This window comes from Lagopus muta, chromosome 3, assembly GCF_023343835.1.
Source record: "Lagopus muta isolate bLagMut1 chromosome 3, bLagMut1 primary, whole genome shotgun sequence".
Classification (NCBI taxonomy): Eukaryota; Metazoa; Chordata; class Aves; order Galliformes; family Phasianidae; genus Lagopus; species Lagopus muta.
Window position 1 is genome coordinate 36,967,075 of NC_064435.1, and position 13,042 is coordinate 36,980,116.

At 38.0% G+C, this 13,042-nt stretch overlaps 1 protein-coding gene across 2 annotated transcripts in view; it reads left to right on the forward strand.

The window, feature by feature from the left end:
* TOX (thymocyte selection associated high mobility group box) overlaps nucleotides 1–13,042 on the forward strand; it is a 217,906-nt gene that overhangs the window by 110,970 nt on the left and 93,894 nt on the right. For both annotated transcript variants that reach the window (XM_048939917.1, XM_048939918.1), the window contains exon 2: nucleotides 5,148–5,213. In XM_048939917.1, coding sequence (XP_048795874.1) covers nucleotides 5,148–5,213 — 66 coding nt within the window. The remainder of the gene's footprint in view (nucleotides 1–5,147; nucleotides 5,214–13,042) is intronic.

The following is a 13,042-nucleotide window of genomic DNA, read 5'->3' on the forward strand; positions in this document are numbered from 1 at the left end:
CCTGGGGAGCAGGTTCCATGCCTGGCCCCCCTCTGATGAAGAACTTTTTCCTAACCCCCAGTCTGACTCTCCCGTAGTGCAGCTCCTTGACACTTCTGTTGAGAGCTGCCCCTCCACTCCCTGTGAGGAGCTGCAGCCTGCCATGAGGCCTCCTCTCAGCCTCCTCTGCTCTGGACTGAGCAACCAAGGGACCTTAATCACTCTTCATTCACCTTGTCCTTCAGACCCTTCACCATCTCTGTAGTCCTCCTTTGAACACTCTCTAATAATATAATCTTGTTCTTACTCTGTGGCACCCAAACTTGCACTCAGGCCACAGAGATCAGAGCAGGACCATTTCTTCCCTTGCTTGGTGCCAATGCTGGGTCTGGTGCACTCCAGGATACCATTGGCCCTTTTGGCTGATGGGACACACTGCTGACTCAGATTGAACTTGCTGTCAAACTGAACCTCCAGACCTGTTTTCACAGGACTTTTTTCCAAACTCTCATCCGCCACCCTGTACATATATCCAGGGCTATCCCATCCCAGGCACAGAATCTAGCACTTGCTCTCATTAAACTTCATGAAGTTGGTGATTGCCCAGTCCTCAAGTTTGTCAAGATCTCTCAGCAAGGCTCCTCCACTCTTGACAGAATCAACAGCTTGTCCCAATTTAGTGTTATCCCCAGACTTACTTGGTTTACTTTCAAATCCTCTAACCAAGTCATTAAAAAAATCATTAAAGATAACTGGCCCTAAAATGGAATTCCACTCAGTACTGGTTGCCAGTCTGGTGTTCTTTGACTCTTGGAGCCTGATCTGACAAATGTTCACCCATTGCGTTTGTTTTTTTTTTTTGTTTTTTTTTTTTTTTTGTCTAGCTATATGCTGAACGTTTTGCCCAAAAGGATACTGTGAGAAATGGTACTGAAAGTTCTACTGATATCCAAAAACATTACATCAGCTGGCTTCTCTTGGTCAATTAGGTGGGCAATCTTCTCATAAAAGGATAATAAACTTTTTAAACAGGACTTTCCTGTTACAAACCCATATTGGCTGTTACCACTGACTACATTGTCTTTCAGATATTTTTCAACAACTCCCAGAATAATCTTTTCCATAATTTTGCTAGGCACCAAAGTGAGGCCTGTAATTACCAGGATCTTCTTTCTTGCCTTTCTTGAAAACTGGGACATCTGCCAGCTTGCAGTCAACTGGGACCTCTAAGATTCCCGAAACTGTTGAAAAATAATTGAGAGCAGTCTCTCAATGATATCGGCCAGCTCTTTTGAGTACCCTGGGATGAATCCCATTGGGCCCCATAAACACGTGCAAGCAGTTGGAGCAGCAAATCTCATGTGTATTTGGGAATGGCTGGGAGTTCTTCATTATTGCACAGTACTCCAACTTGGGGCTCCATGATGCCCTGGACCCATTATCATGTTGAAGGCAGAGGTGAAGAAGGCACTGAATGTCTCTGTTTTCTTTGATCCCTATTTGTGAGATGACCATTCTCATCAAGTAATGGTTATTTCTGGACATCCTTTTGCTGTTAATGTAGTTTTTGAAAAGCCTTTTATACTGTCCCCCACAGTACTGGCTGGCTTCAAGTCTAATTGGGGTGGATGGTAGAGGTCATCTGTAATCCACACTTCTTTGATACTGAATCAACTCAGTACTGAAGTAAACCTTTGTTGTTTTTTTTTTAAAAAAATTAGGTTTACATAAATCATAGTTTCCTTATTTTAGAAACATTTTAGTAAACATTAAGAACTTGTTCCTAAACACCTGCTGTAGAAAATGTATGTGTATATGCTTTGTCCTTGAAGTTTACAGTTGGTTTGCAGGCTTGTGTCTGATGTCTTCAGGACCACCAAGGTGTGATGCACCACACTGCACTGATGGTGTAAATGTTTTTACATTTATAGTGTTTACTATAGCTGTAAATTTTGTACACGTACTAATATGGAGGACAGTGTTAGTGCCAGCTAATACAGCTTGCATCCTGCAAAACACTACAAAAAAATCACTTTCCATCAAATCTTATTAAACTATACAACCTAATATACAGTATTTTATGCATACTTCTAACAAAGTTTAAACAGTACAATGACTAAATTCCATGTTCAAATATTGGAGAAATTAGGTAATAAATCAAACAGCTTCTGGGAATTTTTAGATATTACCAGGCCTCCCTGATTTTGCAGACATTATGCATCAATATTTTTTTTTTTTGAAAATTTACCCTAACAAATTGATCCAAAATGTTGCAGAAGATCATTTCTCATTTAAGGCACTAAAAGCTAGGAAGTCAAACTTTAGGTACAGATATATATATATATATATATATATATATATATATATATATATATATATATATATATTTCACTTTCATTGATACATAGTTACTTTAAGCTTGCAGACCATATTAGAACTGAAGAACCGAATAGAGGGCCACAAGGAATAAGAAATGATGAGGTTCAAGATCCTACCAGTGCTTGAAGCACTGGAAGTAACGAGGCACTGATCAGATAAGAAGGTGGTCCAAGAACAACATGAGGAATGATGCAAATTTCCAGGGTTCATGGAAAACTGATTTTAGCTAAATTTTTTTCTGTGAATGCAGATTTGGTGATGATAAGCTTGGAAGGAAAGACAGATGACCAAACATCCAAAGGAAGGAAATATTAGTATACTGAAAGATTAGTATACTTCGCTAAGATTCTTTTCTCAAATCAAAGTCTCAGGTGTTACAGAAGACAAAATTAATTGAAGAAACCCTGGTCTGTATCTAGCCAATAAACATCCAAAGAAAGAATTTTCTTCAGGATTATTGCAACTGAGTATATCATATATGAATTATGGCAATGTTCGTAATGCAGAGTAGCAAGGATATGATTTTTACAAGGGAAATTAAAAATGGGAAACTTCAGGAATCATGGCTTCCAAGGCGGATATGACCACCATAACGAGCCAGGTTAACTAGTCTGTCCATAGTATTTCTCATGAACATGATATGGAATGCATTTTTTTCTAAAAAAAAAAAAATTGAAGTTAATTTAGAAATCTCTACGAAACTATGACTTAGTCATTGATAGAATGCTTAATTACTATCTAAAATCGGATCTTATTTTCTTATTTCAGAACTGATTTTCTTTAACTTCCATCTCTCAACATTAAATCCCATTATGTCACTGTCAGAAAGACTGACGTTTTGTTATCAGTCATCTTTCTGGATTCTAAGTACCAATTGCAGTGATCAGGATGCTTGACAGCCTTTTGCTTGACAAGGTGAATGAGTTGAGTCCCTGCTGGCCTTATACTAGAGTGCTTGGTTTCTGATAGCAGGCTGTGAAATACCTCCTCAGAATTTCATCTTTCCATTTATTTGCACAGGAAAAAAAAAAAAAAAAAAAAAGAAACAACAATTTATTCCATTGTTTAACCAATCCAGATCCTGAAAATGCTCTCCAAGGTTCTGCTTTGAATGCAAATAAATAGGAACGTTCTTGAATGAGGAAACTGAAAGAAATAGGTGTATAGGTAGGTGTAACAAAAAAAAAAAAAAACAAACAAAAAGATCATCAATCCCTGCTTTTAAGGTCTTATCTACCTACCTCTGTTCCATCAGATTTGGAAATGCTGAACTTCCTATGGCAGATCTGTGTCTATAACATCATCCTTTCCCGCCTTGGAAACAGGGATTCTGATAGATAAGCTGTGATTATCTATTAAGTTACTGTCCAGGAAGGGCAGACCATTGTCTGCTGTGCCAACAGCTGGGACATATTCATTCTTATGGTTGCTGTTACAAGGCTTGTAGCCTCTGGCAGAACAGAATGAACAGCTGGAAGCTGAAACCTTTACAGCTGCTTCAGCAAAACTTGTGGAACTGTCTGCCAAAGCTACAGTTTGATTTAGTCGCCTTGCAAGTAGAATATCCTGAAAAGCTCAGGATGGAATGAGCATTGTCCGTAGGAAATTCACTACCACCTTCTGTAATTCAGGAAGCTCAGTCAGTGTTGGTGATTTTTTGAAAATGCCGTTGCATCATCGAAAATAGTGGCTCATTTCCAAAATATGTCACTCTAAACATTCACAGAAGGGGTCAGGTGTAAGTTATTTCAAACAGACCTCGTAACAGCTGGAAATCTGTGGCTGATGGCTGGTGATGGAGATTCCTGCTGTTGTGCATTTCTACTTGGAAGGTTTAAAAAGATCTTTCCTACCTGTGAATGGATACTGGCACTTTAGTTACCGTGTTGGCACTGGCACTTGAGTGAGCATGACGGAAGTTCTGTGGGGACATTTTCCAGATGAGAATCCAACCTTAATGATTCAGTGATCGTGTAAGAAATCATTAGGTTTATACTTTGTGTTGTTACAGGATGAGGCATCAGTTCTGACAGTTTTTCTCCACCTAGACCCTCAGTTTTTAATCATTTCCTTTCTATCACATTTCTGTTACTTTTTAATTGCAGTTGAGGGGAGAAAAAGAACAAGAAATTGCTTTGTATGCATTTCCATGAATGGTATTTAACATTTATTGAAGGATATTTTTGCAGTTCTAATTATGAAAGCTTATTTTATTCACACGTCGAGCAAACTATCCTTTTAAGCTATACATTCTGGATATACTGTTTCATACATTCAGATGTCTGAAAGCTATCTGGAAATGTATTTCCTTCTTTCTGGTATGGGAGCAGTTCAGTACGAGGGGGCTTAATTTGTTTTGAAATTTCAACTCCTGTTCAAAAGCTAAAGTTGGAATCCATTAAGATGCATTTTACTGCGTTTTCTGTTCTCATCTTCCTTTTCTCAGTAACTGTGCAATTCACTTAGCACTTCATTACAACCAACAGCAATATGTATACATGGTGCACAAAATGAGCCATTTTGTTTTAAAACAGATTGCAGATGAAAGGGAACCATTCATTTCTTGCTTGGTAGCTGTAATTACTAGAGCGCTAATTACTCCAAATCACTGACATCCAGGGTCAATAAGGATGACAACAGGAACATCAAAGACAAGATGCACACATGCAATTAGAAGTCTCTAAAACCAGGCTATAATACTGGTTTATGGCTACTGTTTTGCTTTTTTTTTCAGTCATTGATGAAAAATATTCAAGTTTTCTAAATGTTTACTATTATTTCCTTTGCAGTTTGACGGTGAGAACATGTACATGAGTATGACAGAGCCAAGCCAGGACTATGTGCCAGCCAGCCAGGTGGGTTAATTAATCTTCTCTGCCTTGTTTCAAATTGTAATTAAACAAATTCAAAGAATTGCATTGCAAATGAGTGGCACTATCAGTAACTGCTGCAATCAGGAATAATCATAATTTATAAACAAAGCATTTAAGCCTTGTTTCCAGTTAATGAGATAGAGTTGATAAAACAGCAGAGTTGGCGTTTGTTGAAAGATACTACCTTGTTTCCTCTCCAGAATGCAAGCAGCTGTTTTGCCAGCATGATCTTTCCTAAACAGTTGTTTTACCTTCAGGAAATAAAGTCTTTACAGGTGCATGTTATTTGTTTATCTGACTGCAGACAAGTTAATCATTATAAGCTACACATGTCACAAATAGCTTTAATTATCACTCCTAGACCAGTTGTAGTTGAAGAACTGCATTTTTAACACTAATGGTATGGCTAAGGAATGTTGCCAATGTTACACTGTTAACAGTGGAGCTAGGGAAATGACACAGTCTCCTTTAGCCTTCAACCCGAAAGGTTTAATGCGATGCAGATATTTATGGATATTTTTAGTCCCCTTTTTGAGGAACCATACACTAAATTCTAGAATTTTATGTATGTTTTAAAATTCTTTCAAGAACATTTCCACTTAAGCTGTTAGCTGCTATGGTTTTCTATAAATCTAAAGACTTCAATTATTTCTTAAAATGCAGAGTTAATTCTATGTTAGTACATGATGGTGATAGTGGTGCAGGTCAATTACACTGTGTCATAGAAATCACCCTGAATAATTGAACTTGTGGCCTAGGTCATGCAATGTCTCAGGCCCAGCAGTGGCTAGCGTGATACACCTCTTTCCACCAGGACTGAGGGATAATGTGAAACTCTCTTATTAGGTGGGAAATACGTTTGGCTGCAAAGTAAATGTGTATAGATGAGCTGGACATAATTTAGAAATCAACAGCTCTGGAAAGTGACAGTACAGTCAGATGAAATATCCTCATGAAGTGGGGTTCTTCAGATAGTCAAGACAGGCTACTTAAACATAGCGCATAGTATGCAGGTGCATTTGTGGCTCAGGAAGCAGGAGGCTGTATGAGATGAATTGCACTGTTCAGTCAGGAAGACAGTCTTCAGAATGTTCCACCATGTTGCTTCCTAGTCTTCTGTTGAAGTTATTGCCAAAATACCTTTAGAGACCAACTGTACTTTGCATTTAGGATTTGTGCATGATTCAGCTTATTCGGCTAAGAACTCTCCAAGATCCAGAGGTAGTTTAGAACAGAATTGTTTGATTAAAAAATGAAAAATTATATTATTAATTTTTCTCCAACCATTAATCCAAGAACTGTACTGACAAGTTTTAGTATTACTATTAGATTAAAGCAGCGTAGTATCATCTCATTTATGCCTTAAGGGTTTTGAAGTGCAAGGGCTAATTGAATTTGTTTGAAACAGTAGAAATACAAACTCTGTGAATGATTGCTGTTATAAGGCAGCTGCTACCTCACAGAGAATCATTACATCTATCTTAAATAGTTCTGAACAAAGAATTGCAAATCCACATTATACATCAGAATTATTTTTCTTCAGTTGATATTTTTGTAGTGTGTGTATGCATGTAGTTTAAATAATTTAAATGGCATATTGAAAAATTAAGAGCATAAGTTTTAATCTTTTATGCAGTTTCTGCATGTGCTAACAAGGCCCAGATTCATAGAGATATTTATGCATCTAACACTTGCTGATCTCAATGGGTTCTTAAGGTATCTTTAAAGATCCAAGGTTAGATATTTTAAGTGCAAATGATTTGTCTTCAAGGAAAATGGTCTATCAGTTCTGACTTTTCCAAATTCAAAGGTGTTAGAAAACTGTTTAGTTACTAAGGGCTGGAACCAATAAAGAACTCGTATACTTAGAAACTCACTGTGGCAAAGCCTAGCTTTTGGGTGTCCAGCTCCTGGGCTGAATTTAAACCCCAGTTTACTTGTTTGATCTCTCTGTCCTTTGCTGAGCAATCCATATGGCAAAAAGCTACTACAACAGCCAGGCACACAGTGCCCATTTGAGGGAAGTTATCAGCCTTTGGCTGTTCCACCATCTTTTCTCTTACAGTGGTTCTCTCCTAATGCTGCAGACATCTTACACCACTGCAGTGGATTTTTTAAGGGAATATTAGGTTATTATTACAAGCTTTCACATATATTAAAACCCCCTCATAGTAGGAGCAGAAAAAAGGGTGGGTGTTGGAAATCCTGACTCTCTCTTGTTTAGGTAACAAACTGCATGAGAAACTTTGCCAAACCTGTTCCTGATGCAGATAACTGCTGGTAATTCCTTTAAGGAACCAAGCAATTCTTTGTTGATGGATAAGTCTTCACTGATTACTGTAATGTGATGTAGTTCCCATCTCAGGTGTAAACATTTAGTGGTCACCCAAAATTGGTGAACTGGCCACCATTTCAGTAGCCAGCTGGCTGTTAAAGATGGGTTATTTTGAAGGAAGAGTAAGATATTTACTGCTGTGAAAATAAAGCATGCAAGACTGAGTGTGTTACAGGATAACATGAGGAAGAAGGAATATGACTGTATATTCCAATCTTTTCTGTTTTCAGATCTGTTTGCTCATTTTCCTCTCATTGTTACTGAATGTAGAAAAACTCAAGTCCTGTAAGAAGAGATGAGAAAATTTTCTCTCCCAGATAAAGCTCTAGTCACTTAATCCATAGAGTTTTCAGTTTCCATTTTCCAGATGTGCTCATGAGTTTTGAAGTTGCATGACTTCAGAGAGGAGGGCAGGCTTCCTCCCATCCCCAATAACTCAGATGTTCCCCTGAGAGATCAGAGGTGAGGAACAGGAACCAATCAGAATAAGTGAATTGAGTTCTCTACTTCTCTCAATGGATGCACATCTGTTAACAAAAATATGAATCCCATGTTGGGAGAGGCATGGCTGTCTCAGAAACTTTTATTTAAGCTGTGATTATGATGACTGGGTCAGGTGTGAACGTCGTTTTCTGATTTCAGAGAGTGACCCAGCTTATTTGGGAGGTATGTTGGCAGACTGGGTCATGATACAGAGCATCAGAGAGCAAGGAATTTCCTTCAGGATTACGTGACTGTAGAGGCAGAATTTTTTGGGTCTTGGTACGTGCTGACATACCTCCTTTCTTTGGATCTAACCCTAAGAAATGAGCTTTGCCTGTTTTGCCTTTCTAAGCCTTATCACTTCTCTTAGAATCAAGCATTTCAAGAGATCTGGAGGCTATAAGATGAAGTGTGTGTGTGTAGAATGAAATAAAATTTAGACATCAGGAATGTTGCAATTGCTCCAAAAAAAAGCTAACCTTGCACTTCAGTTCTTTTTGCTTACTGCAAAGTGTTTACATCCAGAAAAACATCACCTTCTATTATTTTAAGGGTTTTAATCAATGTGTCGCCTTTAGGCTAACATAAATAAAAGCTCAGTCATTGGACAGGAAAAAGAGAGTTTTGCTCCTTTTGCTATGTAGCATCAAACATCTGCATAGCTTGGTAGTCCAAGACAAGTTGCCTCACAGCATCCCTCAACAATTATCATTTCTGTTCAGTTTTCAAATCAGTACATGCTTTGGGACTTATAGACTAAGTTGCTAAGTAGCAACATATGGCTCACTACTGTTCGTGTGATGTTGCTGCAAGCAAATAGCATAATTCTTTACTTGAAATGATTTTTACAGAAAGGCAGTGCTGGAGCTGAGCCAGAAGTGTAAGTATACAGTAAAAATTAATGATATTCTTTTAGACTGTCCCAAAAGGCTGTTTGGCAATGTTGTCTCTGTGTACATTTTATATATACGGGTAAGTACTGTATTTTTGTTATGATATATGTAGCACAGGACTCTGCACTGCAGGCATCTCCTAAATGAGTTATGCCAACCATATTAACAAACATATATAGTAAAACTACATGACATTTTCACTACTAATTGCACTTCAATCTGAAAATATTTATCATTTTAAAATAAAGCTATGCCAACTGCTCTGCATTTCAAATTCCCACAAATATATTGTTTTCTCCTCACACCTATAATTGGAATCTTGAAGATGAATTGTTCTTCATGTAATTTCTCCTCCTGTAATTTGTGGGTCTTGTACAATGCAGAATAAAATTATGCTGTTTATTTTACATTTATTCCTGGTCACAATACATAATGTAATTCAAGACTCTTGTACAGAGCCTCAGCGCTCTTTTAAGGCTTCCTTAGGCTTGATAAATGTTTAGTTGTGATCCAAAGGGAAGAGAGAGGAACTGACTTGAAGCCAGTGATATGGGGTAGTATCTCAATTGCCCTTATTGGAAAACATGAGCTACCTGAGGCAGAAGGGTAATACTCTTTCTACAGAGAAGGTGTTTTCCTCCCTCCCAAAGATATGACAGAGAGACCTGTGTATGATATATATACATATCCTTTAGCATAGTGGGCACTAATGATGTCAAAACTGTTTCATCCTGTACAGCTCCAGGGTAAAATTGGATGGAATGACATCTGAGAGATTCTTCACATTATTAGGAAAATGTTCCTCTGCCTTTTGTTACCATATGCACAACTGTAATTTTATCCCTTACTTCCTATTTCATATTTATACCCTAATTACTTACTGAGTTAGCTATTACTCATATGAAGTAGGAATGGATAAATGCTACATAGTAGATATCCTTTCTTGTTTTCTGTTGTTCCTTTCATAGAATCATAGAACCATATATTATCTTATAAATTGGTCTACTTCTTGCTTATAAGCTCCCCTCAAGTACTGGAAGGCTGTTACAAGTCTCCCTGGATCCTTCTCTGGGCTGAACAAGCCCAGTTCCTCAACCTGACTTCATAGGAAGGGTGCTCCAGCCCTCTGATCATCTTCCTGGCCCTCCCCTGGACCCTGTGCAACAGCTCCACATCCTTCCTATGCTATGGGTCCCAAGGTGGATGCAGTACTCCAGATGGGGCCTTACAAGGGCAGAGCTGGGAAGGACAACCATCTCCCTCACCCTGCTGACCACTCCTCCCTCTTTTGTTGCAGTGCAGTCTTTCCAAAAGATAGGCTAGTACTTGGTCTCTTTGTCTCGTAGTGATGTTTCCTCACTATTAAGTTGCTGTCATTGCAGCTGTCAACTTCATACTGCAAAACCCGGTGGAAAATCTATGTGCGTTCCCAAGAAGATACAGCTCAGTTCTCATGGTCAGAGTAGTGCTGATGCGTACACAGAACACTGGAGTGCAAGGCAATCCTACCCAACATTTGGGAAGCCTTTGTTTTCTCGTTAGTAGGAGGATTCTCCACTCTGAAAGGCCAAGGCCACTTGATCAGTCTGCTGGTTGGCTGTAGTTCAGTGCTCTTGTAAATCATATCCATCTCTTTTCCTGGTCCGCTATCTTGTACTTCCAAAAGTACAGTAACAACAGAAGGGCTACTTCCTGCTCCTCCATTTCTCTGAAATAGTCTATAGGAGTCACTTTCCAAAATAGTGGGATGTAAATTTAAATTGGTTCAGGGAAAGAAAACCAACAGGCATCACTTTCTTATTCCGAATGAATGGTTGAAGAGAAAGGTTACCCTTTCCCTAACCAGCAGCAAGGGAAAGGTGACCCTTTCCCTCTTGTGTAGAATGTGATCTCTTAATATGCACTTGAGATCAGGTCCAGAGTCTGGAAAATATTGTGTTCTTGATAACAGTACCTTAGCAGTTGTATTAACAAGACTGTGAGTGTGTGCATATATGTATTATAAAATCATGTATGATTGTCATTGATGTTAACACAGAATGTGTGCACATGCAGTGTGTATGTATTCACAGACAGGGTTTTATCTTTATATCTTTTTGTGATCAAGTGCATCAAATTTTATAAAAAATGTTAAAATTATAGCCTGTTGATCTATGTTTAAAATTTTTTTCAAAGTTTACAAAAAAGACATAGCTTCACTCTCCTTTACTAAAATTGATTTTAGTCAAGTCGTTCATTAAGTATTGGACTTGTACTCCAACCACAAAAAGAAATGACCCTACTTATCTCTGAAAAATCCATTACTTAATTAAACCATGTTTTTACTTAATGCCTCTTTTAGTTAAAGCTGATTCTATAGCACATGTTATAAAAACACTAAAGAGGGCAAAATCTTTTCCCTAAGGATTCTAGGCAAACATACCCATAATTACAGGTGGATAAACAAGAGTCTCTCTCCAGCCTTCGAAAATCATTAGCATGGATCTGCAAAATCGAGATCACATCAGAAACCCTGGCAACTACAACATATTTTTCATCCCCTTATTCATCTTCTGGCTGTAGAATCCTTGCACTTATATTTTCTTTACAACGATGAAGTCTGAAAACTTTTTAATGAAAGCAGTTTTTGAGGGTAATTGCCTTGCTGCAGTAGTTTGAGGCTTTAGAAGCACATGTCAGATACTGATAGTGTAAAGCTAAAATTGTGAACTTGGCTGTGTTGTACACACAGTGATCCTGTGCATCAATTAAAAGTATTTTTTTAAGAGTTACCAAAGGGAGGAACTAAAGTAAATAGTGCATCTTGTCTCAGCTGTGGCATCAGGACGATGGCAACTTCAGTGATATGCCCACTGTAAATCAATACAGTAAAAATAACAAAAGCTATTATTTTACCGTGAAAAAGGTAAACAGAAAATCAATCATCAAATGATGAATTCTGTGTTCAAAAGCCAGAAGATTTTTTTTCCCATATCACAAGAGAAAATGCACTGCTTTTTGCTGTGCATGTGCATGACATGAGAGAATTTTCTGTATAATGAGCAACCAGCGTAAAATATCCTTCAAAATGTTTCCCTCCACTCCTTCATGTACAACTTTTTTAGCATGTGAAAACAGATTATAGACATCATATATTTTAGTTATGTAGTTTCCTTTCCAGGAAACTCTGCAGGTCAGCAGTGTGGAAGAATTATGGGATGTAACCATGGGAAATGTTAAAGGCAGTATTTTTCAACTGAGCTTCATATAAAATGAACTTTTTTTGGTCCATAAAACGTCTGTAAGAATTACATGAATTTGAACTGCAAATTAGACCAATTACTATTATATTGTCCCTTTTGGCAAAGGCTGCCGCAGTACAGTCAGCTTGACCTATTGCCCTCTGACCGAATAAACCGCTAAGATGCCATTCTTTGATTAATCTAGTTAGTTTTACGAAGTCTGGCAGCTCAACAAGCCCAAACTAGTTACTCAAACCAGTCTTCAATGTAACATTCAAATGATCACTCTGTGGAGTCCCAGAGGTATTCATTACAGACAAAATTGCTCTTGTTGCCTTGCATACAAGCTGAGTTTTCAATAGGAAATGAAAGGCTGCCTGGAAAAATAGGCCACCTAATTAAGTTAAACTACTCTAGCATTTGGCTTGACATCTTCATTACTCAAAATTAAAAAGATGCCTCACTTGAGCACACAAGTTACTATTGTTTATGTTGTTTTCCTCTTAAATTGGCTTCTTACACAGAAGTCTGTTTTTCAGAATTATATCTTGTAATAGCTCGCATATTTCTTGCAGTTTATAAAAATGTCTTAATACTACTGATGGTTGGTGTGATATTAGTATGATTGAGCTTATTGCCAAGGTCTCAGCAGTCCTACTGCTTACATGACACTTTATTAGAAGAGGGCCAGATCCTTCCAGTTTTACTCTCTCAAATAACCTTTACCTGTTTGTGTACTGAATCTTCGTCATCCTCCTTATTGTCAAGCCTTGGGTCCAAAATCTAGGCATTAACATCAGTGGTAGAAACTAGGGGCTCGCATATCCCTAAGCTTTCAGGTTTTCCTGAGATTGGCACAGGGCTAAGCAAAAGAGAAGT